This window comes from Haemaphysalis longicornis, unplaced genomic scaffold (assembly GCF_048455015.1).
Source record: "Haemaphysalis longicornis isolate Haplotype H1 unplaced genomic scaffold, Haemaphysalis longicornis Haplotype H1 scaffold_1, whole genome shotgun sequence".
Classification (NCBI taxonomy): Eukaryota; Metazoa; Arthropoda; class Arachnida; order Ixodida; family Ixodidae; genus Haemaphysalis; species Haemaphysalis longicornis.
In genome coordinates, this window is record NW_027526203.1 from 298883692 (window position 1) to 298904003 (window position 20312).

Below are 20312 nucleotides of genomic sequence, written 5' to 3' on the forward strand. Positions count from 1 at the left end.
TCCCCTGTGACAGGCAGTGTTGCAGCAAGTGACGGAACCTTCTTAGCACCTGACCTTGCGAGCGTTTCTGCATCTTCCGAACTTGTACGATCTTCCGAACATATACGCCTAACTTGGCCGCTCAGCAGCCGGGAGACTTACTACACGCGCTCAGGCGCAAGAGAACGATCGTGAACAAAAGGTGTCGCAAGCAGCGAGGCGGAAATTCTGCCCATAAAGGTGGAAAGTCTCCACCTGACATCGAAATCGGGAGGCGACGCGAGGGGAGATGCGTGCCCGCACGGGCGACGAAGGGAAGTCGTTGTTCGCTCCCCGCTTTTGTTTTCTCTCCGGCCTGCCTCCGTACGCATCGTACCTTCGCTCGGCGGTTCAGAGTTTGCTGGCACCGCGCCAAGAGATCGCATTTCGCGAACAACGTCGGTCCGAATAGAAAAGCAGCCGCGGGAAAACTGGGGAGAGCGGAAGCGGGACAAAAGCGGGCGTACGCAAACATCCCGGCAAAAACAACAAAAACATGCCCAAACAGAAACACGAGGCCTGAAACGCGGCTTCGCAAACAGGCTCTTCGCAGAGCTTCGACCCTGCGCATGTGCCGCGGCGGCAGATAAGGGACGCTCGTCGAAAAGCGCCACTGTGCGGTACCGAACCAGCGACCTCCTCCTGGCGAGTGGCCGCAAGAATAAGGCCCGTGAATTATATATACGGCTTTTCTACCGAATAATCTCACGCTCCAGAGAAAAAAAAACCGAGCGGATGGTGACCGCCAACAAGCAGCGCGCGCCAAGTATGTCGCTGAATTAAACATCGATTTAGTCGGGCAACGTTCGCCCGTCGGAAGGAAACGGCCACTCGATAAATTTTTGCCCAATAGTCCCGCAGTAGTTCATTAGGCTAAGCTCGTAGCTTAAAGTCCTCGCGAATGCTCCGTTGGAAGCTTGCAATTCTCTGCATGAGTAATGTCCCCCAAGAAAGCACTCCGGGCCGGCCTGGTCTGGGCCCATCAGGGCAACGCGCTGGCCACCGCGGCACGCACTGCTACTGGGTCTCTGTTTTTCACCAGCTTCGAGTCCTGTGTGTCGTATACATCCTCACGTGTGAAGGAATGCCAACACAAACAGCCTCATTTCACGGAACTTGAAATGAGCCTGTTGGCTGATGGACGCGGCTCAATAGGCAGATTTAAAAACTGGGAAGCACAGGACCTAACCCATCTTTTTTGCGACGGCAGTTTGTGGGCGAAGGAATGAAATCCTCGTTTAATCCAGGCCTCTACACTTCGTCATGCCTCGTAGCTCAGGAGTAGCTTCGGAGCATCTTGAGAGAGTGAAACCCCAATTTTTCTGAGTCATCGTTCGGTTTCCATCATTCAGAGTAGAAATGAAGTTTCCGCTGACACTGGCTGCCATTTATTGCTAGAGTCCGTTGCACCATTTTACGCAGGCTCCCCACCCTATGTAACCAGGACGATAGCCGCCATAGGCCGGAATAGCTTAATCGGCCACTCAACAAAATGGGATAGGCCCGTTTTATTTAAAAGATGCTGCAAGGTGAGAGCCAACGCATTAAAAGGGTACACTTTCCTGAAGAGAGAGAAAAAAAAAAACACCACAGCTTCCTCTAGTGCTTTTTGGTTATGATAAATCGAACGCCTGTTATTTCCCTGTAGCGCTTGATAAAGGTCGATGTCAAGAAGAGCAAAATTTTCAAGCGTGAGCTGTCATGAAATACGGCGGAACGTGGTGCGTACATGATTGTCACGCCTTGCATTTGCTTCCGTGCATAGAGCCCGGCCTTGTAGAGGCTTATAAAAGCTCCAAATTCATCAAGTTTGAAAGTGCGCCGTTAGTTTTCCACCAGTCATTGCATGAAAAACTCTGGCGGTAAATTCAACAAAAAACAAGCACAAGCACAAAGTAAATTTAGTAACAGCGATAAAAAGCTACGATTTTGTTGGTCGTAATGCTTAAAACTACATCAAATGTTTGATTGCCTAAATGCTACGTTACCGTTTAAGGTGACCATTCCACACAACAACTCACGAACTGAAACAAAGATAAAAACGTATTTTCGAACCATTCTATTCGCTCGTGAAATCAGGCTTTCCAGTTAGGCAAGTATGCACTGCGGAGAAGCCTTCGTAATGTGACGCTATTCTAGAAAATCAGCGCTGTCGCCGCGGCAGACAGGCCTTTCAAATCTCGTGCGTTCATTTCATCGATCAGCGAACAACAATAACAGCAAAAAGTGGCAGCAAATATGTTTGCTTTGCAGCACTCACATCGATTGCACGGTTCTCTTTTGTTCCGGAGATGGTTGCAACTGGTGCGGCGCGAAACGATCGACATAGTTTCTCCGCGCGATCAAAGCTGGCACACGGACAATGCGGGCGGCATTCAAACAAAAGACGGGTGTGTACGTTTTTCCAGTTTCTATGAGCAGAAGTTCCGTTTGTACAAACTAAGAAGCAAAACGTGCAGTACAATTGCTGCAAAATCATTTCGTCGTTCGAGGCGCAACGTTATGAAAGGAGTCTTAATTAAACGAACTTCGGGGCCTATAAAACAGCCGTACGGCCGAGGGCACCTAATGCAGTCGCCATTGCTATAGCGCACCGATGAGGGATAAATCACTGACAGTTCAAGAAAATAATCGAAGCGTCCTAATAATTTCCCAGGGACGGCCGCGAGCAGCTGGGCGCTTTGAAAAAGAGCGCTCGCGGCGGCGTCCAACAGGAAGGGAGCGGAGTCACACGGGCAGCGCGAGGAGCGGTCCTCGAGACCCGGCCCTCTCAGTATCAACAACGACACGTGAACGCAGGTGCGCGATTCCGCGGCCAGCGGTCCCCGGCTGGCGCACGGAGGAGGCGCGTCAAGAGAGGACTGGGGCCTATTTACCGCATTCGGGTCCTGCGGCACCGGGGCGGCGGTGGGCTTCTTTTTCGGCTCGGCGGACGAAGTCATGCTGACCCTTCAACATGTCCGCGCCGTCTCCCTCGCAGGCGCTCCGCGGGCGGACGACCAGAGGAGCGAGAGCGCTGGCGCATGCGCACGCGGGCCGCGGGCGCCACAAGTCCGACGGCCGCGCCGCCCAGCGGGACTCGGCGGCGCGCATCTGGAGCCTCCGCGCACGCTGGCACCTGGTCAACGCGGAGGCTGCTCGTGCGTCCTTCTGGCCCGCTTTCTTCGCCCGCTTTTCGGCAGGTTGATTGCCGCACTGGACGGCCAGGCGGGCCCGAAATGCATTCATTCGCTCATGTATGCTTGCAGCGGACAGGCCGCTGTCATCCTGACCAATAACCAGCCCGGTCTAGACGGATAAAAATAACACTCAGCTCTAGCAGATAACTCGCCGCGGTGGCTCAGCAGCTAAGGCGCTGTGATGCTGAGCACGAGGACACGCTTGTTAGATCCCGGACGCCGGGGCCGGAGGTTGAAAAACGAAATCACCCGTGTGTCGTGATTTGGGCGCACGTGAAAGATACCCAGGTGCTCTATCCGCAGCCGTCCACTACGGCGCGCGTCATAGCCCGGGTGTAGCTTCGGCGCGTAAAAACCCCACTTTAAACCTTGCTTTTAGCAAACACCTACTTGTCAGATGAGCGAAAAATTCAGGACGGTGTTGGTTTTGTTGGTTGGGTAAGTTGGTCGATCGCTCGTGTTCGCCCTGCAAATTTCTATTGCAACACGAGCAATATAGAAATCGACATACTGCTGCTACCTGTGCTTAGTAATAACTTTTAGCACGAGGTTCGAAGCAAAACGTGGGAGAAAAACAAACATTTTTTTGCACATAGTTTTAAATAAAAAGCGTACAACACCTGTGGGGGGGTAGATATTTGGGTGATCTGGTCTGAAATACGTGGGGAAAGCGACTCTGCCTGTTGAGGACACATTTAGGCGGGAGCAAAAAAGAAAAAAAAAAATCATGCACCTCTTCGTCTAACGACGACAATGGTTGAACGCGAAGCTTTCGCGTGATGGATTCTTTGGTTGGCCATTCCCACACCGCATGTGATTACGTGCTACTCTGGAGGTACGCACCACTTTTCTAGAATACCCACAGCAACCCTCCGGTGTGCACTCCGTAGGCCTAACGTGTGGGTTTGGGGTGTACAGCGTGAATTGGTACCTGCTACTTGTCGTTTGCTTCTACCACGTCAAAATGGAGCAATCGGATAGACGCGGGCTTCATAACGCGAGCGGCCCAGGTGCGATTCCGGCCACGGGAAGCGTTTTTTTTTTTTTCCTTCCCCTTCACCCACGATCATTCATCATTGTCGTCAGAGAACGTTGGCTTTCCTGCAGGAAGTATTGACGTACAACGGCATCACCGAAGACACTAAAACTTTGCTGCAATAACGCTTAGCTTACAAGAAACGCATTAACATTATGACCAGATTGAGATTGTGCGGTGCTCAGCATCTGATTTAGTTGTTGCTTCAAAAACGCCTGTTATATTGCTTGCACTCAAAAATTTTAATAAACTACCATACTGCACTACCTGCGAGCGAAGAAATAATTCTTAGCGGAAAGCCAGAGCTACACTGCAGATTTTTAACAGTCACCAAGGGTCCGCTCCACCACAATGTACCTGGGGGTAACCCATCGCTGCGTCCAAGAGATCAAATTCGACAAACAACGATGCGAGACAATTTTAGATGACGTGTGCAGTAACAGCAGCTAATTAAAAACGCCGTGCTGGCATCACGTAATGTCACAGCGCGGATTACACTTTCTGAGTCGCATCGTGTGCGGGGACTCGTCATTGACCCACTATGCTAGTTTTATGGCAGCACTTAAGTGCGTAGTGGTCAAGCACAGCCACAGAAATTCTTTAAAACGCGCAGAACGAGTTACGGTTTCGAAAACTTGATGGCTGAATATCCCAAAAATGGCCATTATTCCGTTCGCCACGTCGGGATGTCCCAGCCAATAAAGACACGCAAATATTATGCGATTGTGCATTACTGATTTTAGCCATGCGCGCTGGGATGTGGTCGTCTAATATTATGCCAATTTCCCGGTTAAATATTTAAATATTTTTAGAATGCCATCTTCATTCACATTTCACTCACGAAAAACTGGTGTAATGCTTATACACCATGTTGCTTGCACCCCCCCCCCCCTCCACCCAAATTTACGGGGTCCCCGTGCCTCATAATTTTGTTTGCCTTCAGAATGAAATTTTATGCGCCTTTATTATAAGCAGTCATTCATTATTTAGGAAAATTTTTAGGAGGTACTGAACGTTTTTTATCGCTTTATTTGCAATCCGCTGTGCCAGAGTCGTCCAATACAGCATCGAGTCAGGCAGAGCAGAGTAGTTCTTACTTATCCAGCTCCTTCCTGTCAGGCGGATTTATTCACCGAGATAAGCGGTCCCTCGGAAAGTTTGTGGCGTTAAGCACCGCGAACCACTAGCATTCATCCTTCTTAGTTGTTTTCACCACGCACCCAAGTTGCGTCCTGCTCCATCCACGCGGCGGAGAGCCCCGGTGGTCGCGCCTGTCAGCGATCGCTGTCGCGTCCACCGCCGAGTTTTTCTCCTCCCGCCAGCGGCGCGATATGACTGCCAGGAACCGCGGCGACATTGGCTGCTTGGCGGCTGCAAGGGCTCGAAGCGGATCAGGAACCGAGTCGGCACAGTCCCGGGAGGAAATTGGTTTGCGGATGAGTGTGCAGCGCGTAGCACGCATTTATCTCGATCCAAGCTCGCATATGCGTTTTCCCCCTTTTTCGCGTGTGTGAAGCTCCACGGGGCGAGCCCCTTATTCGGTTAGCGGTGGCAAGCAGAGGCGCCTGAGCGCGTTAGCGACTCGATTACCTGGCTGCCAGCGGAGCCAACTTGATTAATAGGCAATGGAAACACTGCTAGCGCGGCGGGGAAAGAGAGACGCGGTACAAACGACGCGTCTTTCGGGCGACTGGGGCAACTCCCGGAAAGGCTCAAGCAGTGACCTGCACGCCGGTATTTATTCAGTGCTCGCGCGTGGGTTGGAAAACTGGGCTTGTTTTCTTTCTGTTTCCAAGTAGCCTGGGGTTGAAGTGTGGACGCAGTGGGAGCTGTGATGTTCTGACGTTTGGATGAAAAGAATTTTGACAAAGCCGGGCCCCAAGTCAGTGCCGAGCTGCCGATAAAGGTATCGCGCCAAAAGATAATGTATGCACCAGGGTGAAGTTACTTTAACTCGCATTTAAAAAAAAAAAAAAGACCTCGAGCGTGACGACGTCAGAAGTATCGAGGGCAAGCTCAAATTTTATCAATGGCGGGAGGCGATGAGGGGGTTCAAACTGTATGCTGAGGCTACTAGGAAGAGGCAACGAATTGCGTGAAATTAAATGAGTGAATAAGAGGAAAACCAATCTCTCTTACTGCTCTTACACTAGGATGATCTAACTTTACCTTCTGCATTTATCCTGCGAAAGTACACCAAGTGCTAGGTGTCACTCCGGGGACTGCTGCATTCGGAATGGTTGGCGGTCGCGGAAAATTTGATGGGTGGCCCAGCATGGGTATATGCATACTTAGTATGGCGCATAACTAGAGGAGTCAAATAAATAATTTCAGCCAATAAAACGCAATCAATCAATCAATAAGAAATCTCATCCAACTAATAATTTCATTCAGCGATAAATTCAGCTGACGCTAGGATTTGTACCACTCAATGCGCGCTTCATTTTTTTATATATATAATACCGCTCGGGACTCGCGCGCCTCCAGATCAAGGTTCAGGAAGCTGTTCGCGCGTAAGAAATATTATGAGCAGTTAGTAATCGGTTGTTATAGCAAAAGGTTTGACAAACTTTTGCAAACAACCGAAGGATACGTCCATCATCCATGTAGTGTTGCGTGGTTGGTTCCGAAGCATTATTACGGCGATTTCACAGTAATTCAGTAGATTTCCATTGATCAGTGTAAAGCTATACCTTGTCGCCTAAGTCAACTATGGTCATATAAAGTTTTGGCGATGCTTAGTGTTTGGCTGTACATGTTATGGATGATTTTTGTTTCCGTGATAATGAGACATGACTGCGTGCACACACACACACACACACATACACACACACACACATATATATATATATATATATATATATATATATATATATATATATATATATATATATATATATATATATATATATATATATATATATATATATATATATATATATATACAGGGTGATCAAAATTAAGTCGACAGGTATTTTAAAAGATAGGCGCTTAGATTTACGCGAAGACCACCTCTACAGTGAGTTTATGCGCCCAGGGGGACACATAATTAGCAGGTAATTATTGGTGTAGGCGGCTTAATTAGGTAACATTGATTAATTAACTTTTTAGTGGCTGCAGTAACCAGGCATGTTTGTATTGAAAAGTTAGACGCAATTGTGTTGCTAAGCGGTTTCAATTGACAGAATTCTTCTAGCGCATTGGTAGTCCGAGATATAAAATGTCGAAGTTTAATTGCCGTTCGCATGATTACGCATGCTAGAACTCAAGACCGGCGCATAGCTCCTCCCTTTTGTTCTTTGTTTCGATAGTGGTTCCGAGTACTGCACATTGCGATAACTCCAGCCAAGAATGAATGGGTGCCAGTTATCACTTTTTCCTGTGCCTCGACCCCTTCGTCGAACTAAACACCGTACACAGCAGGCGCGTCACAGAAGGGAGGATATTTGCGCCGGTGCAGACTGTCTTGCATGCGTAATCATGCGAACGTCAATTAAACTTCGCCGTTTGATATCTCGGACTACGGGTGCGCTAGAAGAATTCTGCCAATTGAAACTGCGTAGAAACACGATTGCGTCTAACTTTCCAATACAAACATGCCTGGTTACTGCAGCCACTAAAAAGTTAATTAATAAATCTTGGTTAATTAAGCCACCTACATCAATAATTAACTCCTGTTTATGTGTCCCCATGGGCGCATAACCTATCTAAGCGCCTATTTTAAAAAAAATCCTGTCGACTTAACTTTGATCACCGTATATATATATATATATATATATATATATATATATATATATATATATATATATATATATATATATATATATATATATATATATATATATATATAGGGAGCAGTTGAACTTTTGAAGATGGTAGAAGAGAACACAAGAAAAGAAAACTTTCAACAAGGTAAAAGCACGATTGTTGCCAACGTTTCAGCAAAGAGACTTGCTTTCGTCAGCTTTCGTCATATATATATATATATATATATATATATATATATATATATATATATATATATACATAATGGTAATTAGATGCCTATATCACATTTTTCAGAAGTCCCCCAAAGAAGTCGCCATGGCAAAATTTTTAAGATTTAGCATTAACGACTTTGTTTGAAAGGCCTTAAAACTACCCAGAAAACCGAAAATAAAGCGACGACCGATGCCCTACGAACTGTTCCTGCTGCGTCACAACAGACCGGGTCCCGCTTCGTTCATGCGAGAGCCACCCGAAACGATTGACGACGTTCGGGGAACCGTTGGATATCCATTTGTACCGCACCGCAACCTTTCGGTGGGTTTGGACCGTGGCTGCTTTCGTTCTCCCATTATCCGCGTCGTTTACTCTCTAGGGTTGTAAGGGATGGTGTATCTGGAAAATTAGATCACGCCATCTCTGAGCGCCCGTATTTATGTGCCACACGACGCGCTCAGCAATTATTTTTTGATGAGTGCCAAATTACGAAGTGAAAAGTTCCGCTGTTCTTTTGACATTCGGTTGGAGTGCGTTGCCGAAAACTTGGATTGTGACGTCATTCGGAACTTTGTCTAGAACCGGAGCGTAAGGGGTCCGATCATCATTTCGCCATACGAGGTCCGTGTGCTCCGCTCGGTGGCGATCTTACAAGACGGCACAAAGGAGCACCACGAGGCCTGTTCCCTGCGTGAACTTCATACCAGCATCGGCGCATTTATTCACTGTGCGAGGGGAACGTTTAACCACCTAGTGCAAACTAGGGGAAAGCAATACATCAGCAACCATTTCGCCTCATAGCCAGTTGAAGAAAGCTGCCTCGCAGACGTGCACCTAAGGGTCGCCCCTGCCCAGGTGTGGGCTTATTTCAAGGCCTGCAGCAGGTACGCACATAGCCCATGCACTGTTAAAAAAAAATGGTCATCTTTGTCACAATTAACGCACTCGGATGATGAATCTCTGCATCCAAAAGAGGCAGTTCTGACAAATGAGGACGCTCTACATACGCTTAGGCTGTAGGATTCAATCTGCGCTGATGCGTCACGGAAAGTAAAAAGCCATACTTCGACTGCGTAATGTCACAGGGAAAACCACAATCTCCGAGTCAAGTCGTACGCTGGATCCTGTCACCCGACTACTTCGCCCCTGTGACAGCTATATCCGTCAGTCAAGTGTCCTGCGGTGAAGCAGACCTCAGAGTGTTTTGAATAGCGCGCCGCCACGGAAGGTGGCAAACAGCACGTCGTCTCGTGCGGCTGTTCAGTGCCAAGCGGCTTGATTACGTTGCAAAAAATTACGCCCACCTCCCCTCGCGGGAACCCTGGTGTGATGCGACGCAGAGGGGGGTTCAAGCGCAAGCGGAGAGCAACCGTCGACCGAAAGGCCGCCGGAGAGCGGCACACCGGTTACATGCGCAGCGCGCCCGAAGGAGAGGAGACCGCGGAGAGAGAGAGTACTGCACATGCGCAGCACCGCGCGCAGCGCCGCCCACCGGCGGAGTGAGAGCGCGCTGGGCCGCACACCCGTAGATGTTGAGAGAGAGTGTTCGCTCTCACCTGGGCACGCGCCGGCGCCAGTGCGTCTGCCGCGGCTATGACGCAACACAATCCAACACAATCCACTTTAATCCAATCCAATCCAAGCCAAGTCAAGCCAATCCAATCGAATCTAATCCAATGCCCCTCGCGAGAGAGTGTTCGCTATCGGAGAGGAGGGGGTGAGCGGAGGAGAGTGCGGACGCCGACGACGGACGCACGCAGGAAGGACAGGGCCGCCGACAAGAGATGCTCTCAGCGTCGCATCTAAAATGCGGTTCTAGATAACACGACGGATAATCGCGGGAAGCCTTGACAAGCCGACGACTTCGCGAACAAAATCCGAGACGTATTGACCGACTGTTCGTTCGTTCAACTGCGTTCTTCCGCGCCCTTCATCTGCGCTATACTGGCGCGAACGACCACCTCTCACTACTGCCGTGTTTAAGCTCGTGCTATGGAAGGCCGCGTGCTATGGAACGTCTCGTGCTATTGAGCGCTTCCAAAGGAGCAGTTTCGTGGTTACAGACGCCAACGCCGACGATGCCGGACTCCGGCTGTTTCGCTCAATGGGTCATGGGTCATGTAAGGTTTTCGCCTTAACAGCACGCCTTGGCCACGTTGAAGAAAATAGGAACAAAAGCAAAGCAGAGACTTGAACAGGTGTCTGCTGCAGCTAACTAATCCCACAGTGCCGCTCTGTGCTGGCGATAACTATAGCTTTCAAAGTGCTTTCATGAACGAAGGAAAAAAAGTGAAAGCGTTTGATCGGCCCCGCTGCAGGACTCCTTTAAGGTGCTGCGCGCAATAGAACTCTAGGCCTGGTAATTGGCCTTGCTCTTACTCTATAGCCTTACTCTAAAATCCTCTCCTCAGGGAGAGCACAGGGCGCCTTTGGCAACAGGATGCGCGCGCCTGAAGTTTCCTGTGACCTACAAAGTAAAAGTGCAACACGCGCCCATAAAGCTCCTAATGCCCACCAATGCGGGCTCCAGTTTGCCTTTCGGGCAAGCTCCGGAAAAATCAAGCGCCCAACGGTCCGCTGCGTCCCCATCCGCGTGGCAGCGTCGAGTGGCAGAAGCACGCCTCCATTAGAGAATGGCGCTAAGCCGTTGCGAAACGCGTCGCAGAAGGGGAGGGAATTGGAGGGGGGACCTGGAAGTGCGCACACGCGCCAAGCGAGGTCGGAGCCGACAGTCGGGTTCCGGTCAGAGCCGCCGGTCTGCCCGCTTGTTTGTTTATCTCCACGCTTGTTCTGACGTTGGTTGGCTCACGGAATGGACACCGCGGCCGCAACTCCCTCCCCCTTGGTCCACCGTGACGCGTTGCGGCTGCAAGCGCTGCGCTCGTGGCGGGAGCGAGCGAGGCCACAAAGCTTTTTCGGCCCGTCGCGAATAATCGCGCGAACACGCTGAGCGCCCGGGCCCGCCGACGCCGAAGTGCGGGTCCTTTCTCCGAAAGACCTCGGTCCAATAATAGCACCCGACACGTGAAGGAAAAAAGTAAAGGGGCAGATGAAGGGGAAGAAATTGAGCGTTGCTCAATCGGAAAGTGAAGCCATAGTGCTGCGCGAACTTGAGACCTTTCTTTGTGCAGGAAAAGAAAACACAATGAAGCGTTTATTTACACGGGCTTTTCATTCACACGTTATTAAGTCGCCTGACGCGATCTTTTCACACGCAAAAAAAAAATAACAATAGAAAAAATAAGGCTCTACCTCGCGCAACTAGAAAGTTGCCGACATTCGTAAACGCGCCCGTAGTGGCGAATAGCCCAGTGGACCTGACGCAACACACCGTCCTGAAATGCACAAGGCCGATAAGTGTAGCAAGCTTAGGCGTAGTTTTCTTCGTTGGCGACAAACGATGCAGGCAGTCTTAGTCGTTTCAAACATGACAATAAATATACCAAATGTACAGACAGCGGGCATATTTCTATGTTTATTAATGCAGTCCTATTTGGTTGTTTCTTCTGTTAGGCTCGTAACGCAGTACTCCTTTTTTTTTTCACGTGGAGTCCATGACTAGACGCAAAAGGGAAATATGCCCCCCCCCCCCCCTTCCCCCCAAAGACAATCATCTAAGGACGAGAGCACGGTGCGCATACGGATTAGGTAATGTCATCCCAGGACAGAGGTGGCGGAGTCGATTCCCATCGAAGAAGCTCAGACCAAGCTAGTGATCCCGAAGTTTTGTACTCCATGTCAAATTTGCGAACTCAAGCCAATGCGTGCGACTCACTTCGGTGTCAATTAAACACAGTCCCTGCTGAATAGCGCTTTTCCAGGATCCGCAACGGTCAACATACGCTTGCGAGAATTTGCGACGAAAGATTCTGGGGAAGCAACGGTCAACGCAACGATTAAGTTTTGAAAAGAATCGACAACGTTGACAAGGGCGGCGCGAAAGCTGTCATAAGTTCGAGTGACCGCAACAGCTAGCAGCAAGTTTGCACGGGTAATATCATCAGCAAAGCACCCATGCTAATGTTGTCAAATAAAAAAACTAAAGAGATCCCTAGAACGATATTCTTCCGAGCAACAACGGTTCTGCAATGATGGGAGCTTTACAAAGCTGGCTTCCGCATAGGAAAGGCGTGATGTCCTTTTGTCGTTTCTCGACCACGTGAGGAGCAGCGGCCTCCTGATCTCTGGGACGGCGGAGACGCACTATACGTACTCATCAAATTCCTTCACAAGAGTAGTGTTTTTCAGCATTTATATTAATGCTAGTATCGGCTCGCAACCTGAGAAAGCGCTGATCAGATGAGGCGAAATTGCGATTTTATTGTTGCGTAACAAATTCACGACGTCAGGCGGAGGAAAACAAGCATAGGAAGCGTACTGCGCCTCCACTTGAGGAATGTCACAATGTTTTCAAGAAGTATTAGTAATATTACACGTGTCTTACGATATCGCTTCGTGGTTGTGGCGTAAGAAGACACGCGTTGATTCGTACTGAGAAAAAAGCGAAGATTTTAGAATTTTTTTTCCCCTTCGCAACAAGTTGGCTCGTCGTCAGCTCGCTTTATGGACCCAAGCCGAAACTCTCAATGAGCCGCATACCACCGTGGCGCTTCCCAACGAGGGCTGCAAATGAGCTGCTAATGAACACACTTCCCGAACGGAGGGACATGATGGAACAAAAAATGTACGGAGGTGCGCAAGTGGTTTCAGTTCATGAGGTGGGTTAGTGGCCGCTCAATATGCGTAAAAAATGTGAGCGAACGACGCGTCTATGATGGAGGGGAGGAGAGGAAAAAATAAAGCTCGGTGGAAGGTGAGCGTTGTGGAGACGTCGGCCCTAATGGAATAGCCACTTAGGGAGCCCCGCCAAGGCTGCGGGAACAGGCCCAGAGGCGCCCGTGTCGCCTGCTCCGGTTCGATAACAGTCCTCCGCAGGGTAGCACAGCTTCCTGCCCCACGGGGGTTGCACGCACCTAACGATCTGCAGCTGATCGTGGTCCGCTCGGTCGCGCGTCCCGCCGCGGCGGCCAGCCTGTCCCTGCAGATAGCACGCTGCGCCGCGGGAGGGAAAAGCGGCCCGGTGTTCCCCGAGGCCGAGGCATACAGCCAAGCTCCGCTTTGCTCGCGCAACACATATTATGCACGCGCCTTTCCTGCTGACGGTGGAGGAAGCCCTTTGCACAATTCAGCGAAAATTATCCGCGAAGGCGTACCTGAGCCCGTCCGAATGTGTCGGGTAAAAAAATATATGTTCACAACGTCGCCCCCGCTAAGCTAGCCGACTACTGTGTTGAGCGACGGACAGGCCTACGCTTTAACGGAATAACGCGCATAGTCTGAAGTCTGTCTGCGAGGCTGCAGAGTTTGACATTCTTATCTTGGCTGTTCAGCTCAATCTTAGAAAGGCCTTCTACTAGGTAGATTGCGCCTTTTTGCAGCTTGCGGCTCCTTCGTCAGCATGGGAGAGGCTACGAAATGGTGGAATGCGGAAGATATTGAAATCGGATGGTCGTTCCCAACTGAAATCGGATGGTTGGTCCGGCAAGGCTTTCCCACGTCCCCTACCCTCTTTGCATTCTACATTGAGCTGCTCTGTAGGCAGCCGTTGGTGCCGCTGGCATCGAAATCAATCAAATGCTCAGTCTTTGGCGACCAAGAACTCAAACACTTGGTGTATGCGGAAGATGTTGCGTTCGTGTGCTCACCAAGAATCAGGTGAGAGAGACCATCTTGCTCGCTGAGCCATCCTGTCGCTTCTCGAGGGCTCAAGTGAGCTTAGAGAATCATGGCTGCGTGGAAAACGGGCACGTTTTTGACGAGTGCAACTTAGCATTTCGATAGCAGAGCTGTTTAAGCTTTTAGTTCCACCAGAAAACTCAGCCCAGGCGAGCGTAGGCGAGCGTGCGCCTCCCGTAGGAGCGCCTGGCGTTGTCCCGGCTCACGCGTGGGCTTGTGCCACGTGAGGAGCTCGCAAAAGAATGAAAAAAACCCTGAGTGCACGTGAGCATGCCTCTAGTGAGGAGTGCCCGGTGTCGGCCAGCTCGACCTTCAAGAACACTCGCCCCAGCGTTCGTGGCGTGATCTCTCGCGTGCTGCAGTTACGCGCGTCCGCGCCTCAAATGGGGAGCCCAGACGCCGAGTTCGAGAAGTCGGTTGCCGCGGGTTCTAGCGCGTGCTAAAGCAGTCCACCTTGGGAGAGATGTGAGCGGCTGCGCACAAAACGATCCTCGCCTGCCAGTCATGGAGAACTTTGAACGGCAAGTTCGGAAATCCATGCCAGGTGAAACAGCCTGGTCTCCGACGAAGGGAGAGGGGCCGCCAGCTCTGCTGTTTCTCCAGCCTTGCACCACTAGTGCAAGCTGCGCCAATTCTTTTGCCAGGAGGACGGGAGGAGGGGGAGCGAGCTGCAGTGCGCTTTTGACACGTGCTGGCAGCTCACCTGGATGAACCTGAAGCTCTTAAATATGGCTTCAGAACGCCCCCTCTATCGTGACAGGGTCCACGTCATAGTTCTCCAGTCGCCATCGACAGCGGGAGTTTATGTGGTTGAATGCGCTCACCGCTTTTGTCCAGCGTGCACGGCATTTTGTGCAGAATGCGGAGCAGGCGATTGCAGCTCTAGACTGGTCTGCTTCTAACATTGAACTGCGTGACGCGCTGGCGCGGGGGTCACGAGCCCTCATGGAGGTGAAGGTGAAACGGCAGAGATGAGACCCAATTTCAGAGCTGGGACCTCCACGACACTCAAGGGCCCCTTCTTCCCATCAGCGGCTTTCCTCCGGAGCTCTACCTTTGCACCCTTTTGCACATCTCCGAGTTCCTCCATGAGACAGTGCGGAAATGATGTATTCGCCCCGTGTTTATAACCCATTTCGTCAACGCTCTGTGTACTATAGCTTTGGGTTCGCTTCCTCACGTGGTTTATTTTTCCGTTCTGAAGTCGACCGACGCGGTCGTATATCAAGCTGGTGCCGACACCTGCTGATGGGCACGCATAGCTCCAGAATACGGGAACGTTTTTTTTTTTTGTGTGTGTGTGTGTGCGTGTTTGTGTGAGTGTATAAATATGTCTTCTTCAGCTGTCTGACACACGTGCAGTCGGTTTATGCAGGAACCTCTGTATTTATATTTGTAAATATATTGTTACTAAAAAGAGCGCCTGGATAACGAGGTGAGCCGGACTTCGTTCGGTACCTCGCGCCCAGTCGTGCAAGCGTAATCATGCTAGCCGCTTCTACTGTTTATCTCGGAACTCGCAAAAGCAAATTTGCCTCGTAACATCTCTAAACATTTCCGTATGATTAACAATTTCCTATGCTCTTGAACCAACTTGTAAGCCGGGAATTCTTTGGAGTGTGCTGTTGCTGCTTTGTTCATCTTAAAGTTCCCCCGAAATTCGCCGATTACCAAAGATTCAGCGCTTGAGCGTGTAACTTGCCGTCGACGCAGCAAAGCCTGTGCGAAGAGACACTTTCAACAACCGTATGAAAAATGGTATAGTGTGCCGTTTACCATAAGGGTAACAGAAAAAAAACATATTTATGTACAGTGTACTAACGATAAACGAAATTTCAAGGGACTGGTACACTACGAATTACGAGACAAAATTTATTGCAGAAGAGTAAACAGTGGATGAGCAAGTCGGGGGTGGGATAAAGACACGAATCATTTCTTTTGATTGAGGTTTAAAAAGATGTTTTACAGGTCCTACATTTCTGGGAGTCACCCTCTCACATCCTCTTGCCAACAGTTACATCACATCATGAACTGCTGAAATGGCGCTTTATCCGTGTGTGTGTGTGTGTGTGTGTGTGTGTGTGTGTGTGTGTGTGTGTGTGTGTGTGTGTGTGTGCGCGCGTGCGTATGCATGTGCGTGCGTGCGTGTGCGTGTGCGTGTGCGTGTGCATATGCATGTGCGTGCGTGCGTGTGTGTGTGCGTGTGTGCGTGTGTGCGTGTGCGTGTGTGTGTGTGTGTGCGTGCGTGCGTGCGTGCGTGCGTGTGTGTGCGTGCGTGTGCGTGTGCGTGTGCGTATTCATGTGCGTGTGTGCGTGTGTGTGTGCGCGTGCGTGTGCGTGCGTGTGCGTGCGTGTGTGTGTGTGTGTGTGTGTGTGTGTGTGTGTGTGTGTGTGTGTGTGTGTGTGTGTGTGTGTGTGTGTGTGTGTGTGTGGGGGGGGGGGGGGGATGCGCTAATTACGCCCCGTCTGTCGATATAGCGCTACCACAAGTATTGTTTGGAAATAGATGACCGAAAACTCCAGTGGGTGGTCTTCGCGTATGGGCGGGCACGTCCAACGACCTACAATGGCACGTATCGAGTCCGGAAAGCATTTATGCAGCATGTTTTTAGCAGCTAGAAAGCAATCTTCTCTGATCTCCGCCAAATCTTTAAGCTCAGACTCTAAGTGCGAGAGAAGTGAAACTGAGAGCGGATACACTTATGCGAATTATAATGAAACGGTAAATCACAAAAATAATAGCGCGAGATTTTTGGTGGTCGCTTGAAACACCGAGACATCCGAGAGTAATTACGCACTAAGAACACAAAAGGAGCTTCGAAGCACATTTATTTGCGCGCTACTCTTTCCTCAGATGCGCACAGGTATGGACAAAGGCAGACGCTGTTCTCCCGAAAGTGAATATGGGCTTCAGAGCGGTAAATCCATTCGATAAGTATCAACAAAAGGATGCCAGCTCATTTATTGCATCTGCCCATAAGGATGTACAAAATGCTTCAAGGCTATTTTTATTTCCGCACTTACGAGTAACTGGGGACGGACGCGTCGACGGACTCGTCATCTTTTCTCCGCCAGCGGTGAGACGCGCCTGCCTCGTGCCGTATTGGCTACCCTGGTTTCAGTCTGCGTGCGTGCGTGCGTGCGTGCGTGAGTGCGTGCGGTGGGAGTTGCGATGAATTATGTATTATTAGTCATATATGCAGCCTGACTCACGACTTTACACATGTGGAAGATCAACTCTTAAGCAGCTGGTTGCGTAAGCACATAGAAGCCTGACTAGCGGCCTTGAGCGGCGGCTACCTCACATCAACTCTCCCAATTCCCCACCGTCGTCAACTCTCCCGATAAAGGCGGCAGGAACGAGCAGCGGCGCAACGCGTGGGAGACCCAAAGAAAGAAGAAACCGCGGCGCAGAGTAGACGGGGACGAAGAAGACAAGAAACGACAGATACAGGCGCCCGTATCTGTCGTTTCTTGTCTTCTGCGTCCACGGATAGCCTGCGTCACGGTTTCTTCTTTCTTTAAGTATGTACCAGCCAGCTCAGCAAAAAGTTTTGTCAAATCGTAGGAGACCGGCCGAAACCATTCTAAAGCTTTAAGGTGGGTCGCAAAGCAAAGCGCCCCCAGACGCAAGATTACAAAGCCCTTCGACGACATGAGTTGGAAGCAAGGCGTCCCAGGCATTCAAATAGACATTCATGCTTTCGCATTTCCAACCAATAAGAAGTGCTTTTGTTACGATAATGCGTGCAACCCAATTAAAGAAACATCTTCGCTGGGTAATCCGCCACCATATGAACGGCTCGGCCGTTGAAGTTTTTGCACACCAGAGAATTGTTTCCGTGCGGACAACATTTAAAAGGCTTTATTCTATGAAGTTTGTTACAAGCTATAAAGGGACAGTGGGGCCGTGGCTGCAGACGTGCTGATAAAAGACCGGGCGGATACGCTTGACTGTGCACGTTGGAGAGGCGTTGAATGTGCTGGCGGAGTTTCTGGCTGCAGGCAGACTCTCGCCTTAGGACTGCGGGCTCTTTGCCGGGCTCACCGCGTCCTGCCCACGACTTGGGTAGTCGGCATCGGTGCCATTATAAACGGTGGCCATGGCGACTTTTTCGCTTGTCCTTCCAGGTGCGGCGAGGCGGCACCGGCACGTCCATCTCCTGTTTCGGCATTTCGCTCACCTTGGCGCGAAAGACCTTCTCGAGGGTTTGCGCCATGCTCACAATGTCCTCACCCGGGTTGTTGTACGTATAACAGTCATTGATAATGGTATTGAAATCCTCGATGCACTCTTGAGCTGACGAATAGTAGCAGCTTTCGAGACGTTTGCGGATGGCGCGCAGATCCATAGGACGGCGGGATGACCTTGTGGTAGTCGGGGATGTTCAGCTTAACGGCGTCCACTGGTCGTCTGAATTGCCGGGCGAGGCGATGTTTCCACATGGACTTCACTACCACATTAAGCAGGGGCAGCAGCTGGTTGGTGGTGCGCAGCGGCCGAGATGCCGGGGGGACAAAGGGCGGCTGCATCACACCGTTTCCAGGCACTCTTCTTCGCGGCTCTCGCTCGTGTCACTTGGTTCCGTCGCACTCATTTCGTTTTGACTGCTGTTCTTTTCGGCACAAGCTTCCGGGTTTCCAAGGGCGATTCCAGCCCGTATTGTTGTTGTTGCTGCTGCTGCTGTTGTTCCTTTCGCTATGGCACATACCCAATCAGGGGATCGGCAAATCAACAGAAGACTGAAAATAAAAAAAAAAAAAGAATTCTTACTTTTTCCTCACGGGCTAGACTGACAAATCCTCAGAGTCCGCGGTTTCCCCGCTAGCCGTTATTCTGAAGTATTTTTTCACCTGTACAATTTTTTTTTTTGCGCTTATTACCTCTCACTTAATCTTTGCTTTCATCAATCCTCTCTGGCCATTATGCGCTCTTTTCTTCATTTAAATTCTTGAGTTTCTCATTTACGGTAATGTGAAGCGGGCGTACAATCCCGCTCAAAACTCTCGATGCTTGGCCAATCCTCCACGTGGGTGAGTGTCACGAAGTAAGGAACAGCAACAGCAAAAAGGGGGCGGAAAAGTAAACGTGACAGACATCAGAATCGCTGCTACCAGCTGCGTGCGGGCGCACGTAATCATGACAGTGAGGATTATGACACTGATAGGAATGGACTGTGGCACGCTGCATCTTAATCTTCGTTACAAAACGACAATTCATTAGACACAGTAACTTAGCTTCGGGTTCAGGCTGTCGTGGCCGACATGTAAATACATCGCTTCACCTTCAACCATGGATCGTGTTACTTTCACTGCCACCACGTAGCAACATTTAATACCACGATGCTCTCTGTTAGCTCTTCCCTGCTCGTGCTAGAATGAAGACGTGAGCTTTTGCTGCGGCCGACTAAGCCCCGCCCGGCTTCGTACGTGCGCACACGCGGCACTTCATATATTACGTTGATGGCCAATGCTTTTACGCTTTCCTCCTTGCTCTAAGCCCTCACAAAGGTTGCGGTGCAGAATTTTCCCGTTCCGGACGAGAAGCGTGTAAGTCGCGGGACAAACCCCAGAGCTCTTTGCTTTCCGTGTTTTAACTTCGCTCCCCTATTTGTGTGCAATGTGGCTGTTGCAGGCAAACTGCCTGCTTCCGTATACCTTGTACGCCATGCAAGAGATGTTTTCGTGCAACGCGGGTGTCTCTACACAATCGTGCTTCATATTCGTCGTTTCGTGGCTCATATCAAATGAACTGAATTGTGTATTTCTAAGCATGTTGTGGTGAGCTTAGACGGTGTTTTGTTTATTACTGCCCGTAATACTTTTGGTTGCATGCCAATGGCGGATTTTCCCGCACAACTTTCCCTCACCTGAAAGCCGAGCGTTTCAACCATCGTTGTCGTTAGACGAAGGAGCGTTTGATTTTGAGAAGCAACAGCATGTGACGGTATCCCAGCTGACATTTTTGCATGCGGATTGCGTGGCCATATGCACATGGGCAAGAAACTGTAGACTACGGGCGTTACCAACTTAACAGAGCTACAAAGTGCTTGTTTTTGTTTATTCGCTACGAGGCACATCTCTACACTTGTTTCTTGGAGACAGCAGTCTTATGAACCTACCTGAGTTTTTAAGGAATTTCCACAGCTTCTGGTGTTATGAATATGCGTCGACAAAGTTCCCGGTACATTATCATCGTGGGGCTTTTACTGAAACCCTCGCTTTCTCCGTGAAAACATGAGCTCATTGTGTTTCGGCGGCTAACAAATCGCTCAGCCGCGAGCCTGCTCTGCAAATCTCGAAAAGGCCGAGCGGCGCCTTTCCAGTGTAGCTCCTGTGAAAACCCAAGCGCTATAGGGGAA

The 20312-nt window shown here is 50.1% G+C and overlaps 1 protein-coding gene across 12 annotated transcripts in view; it reads right to left on the reverse strand.

Annotated features, from left to right (window-relative positions):
• LOC144148956 (inactive dipeptidyl peptidase 10-like) overlaps positions 1–20312 on the reverse strand; it is a 541623-nt gene that overhangs the window by 105810 nt on the left and 415501 nt on the right. For 2 of the 12 annotated variants that reach the window (XM_077680512.1, XM_077680505.1), the window contains exon 1: positions 2895–3019. The exons of the other annotated variants lie outside the window; for them this stretch is intronic. In XM_077680512.1, the coding sequence (XP_077536638.1) occupies positions 2895–2960 (66 nt within the window). In that variant the 5' untranslated portion in view covers positions 2961–3019. Of the gene's footprint in view, positions 1–2894; positions 3020–20312 lie in introns of those variants that run through there. 12 annotated transcript variants of the gene reach the window in all.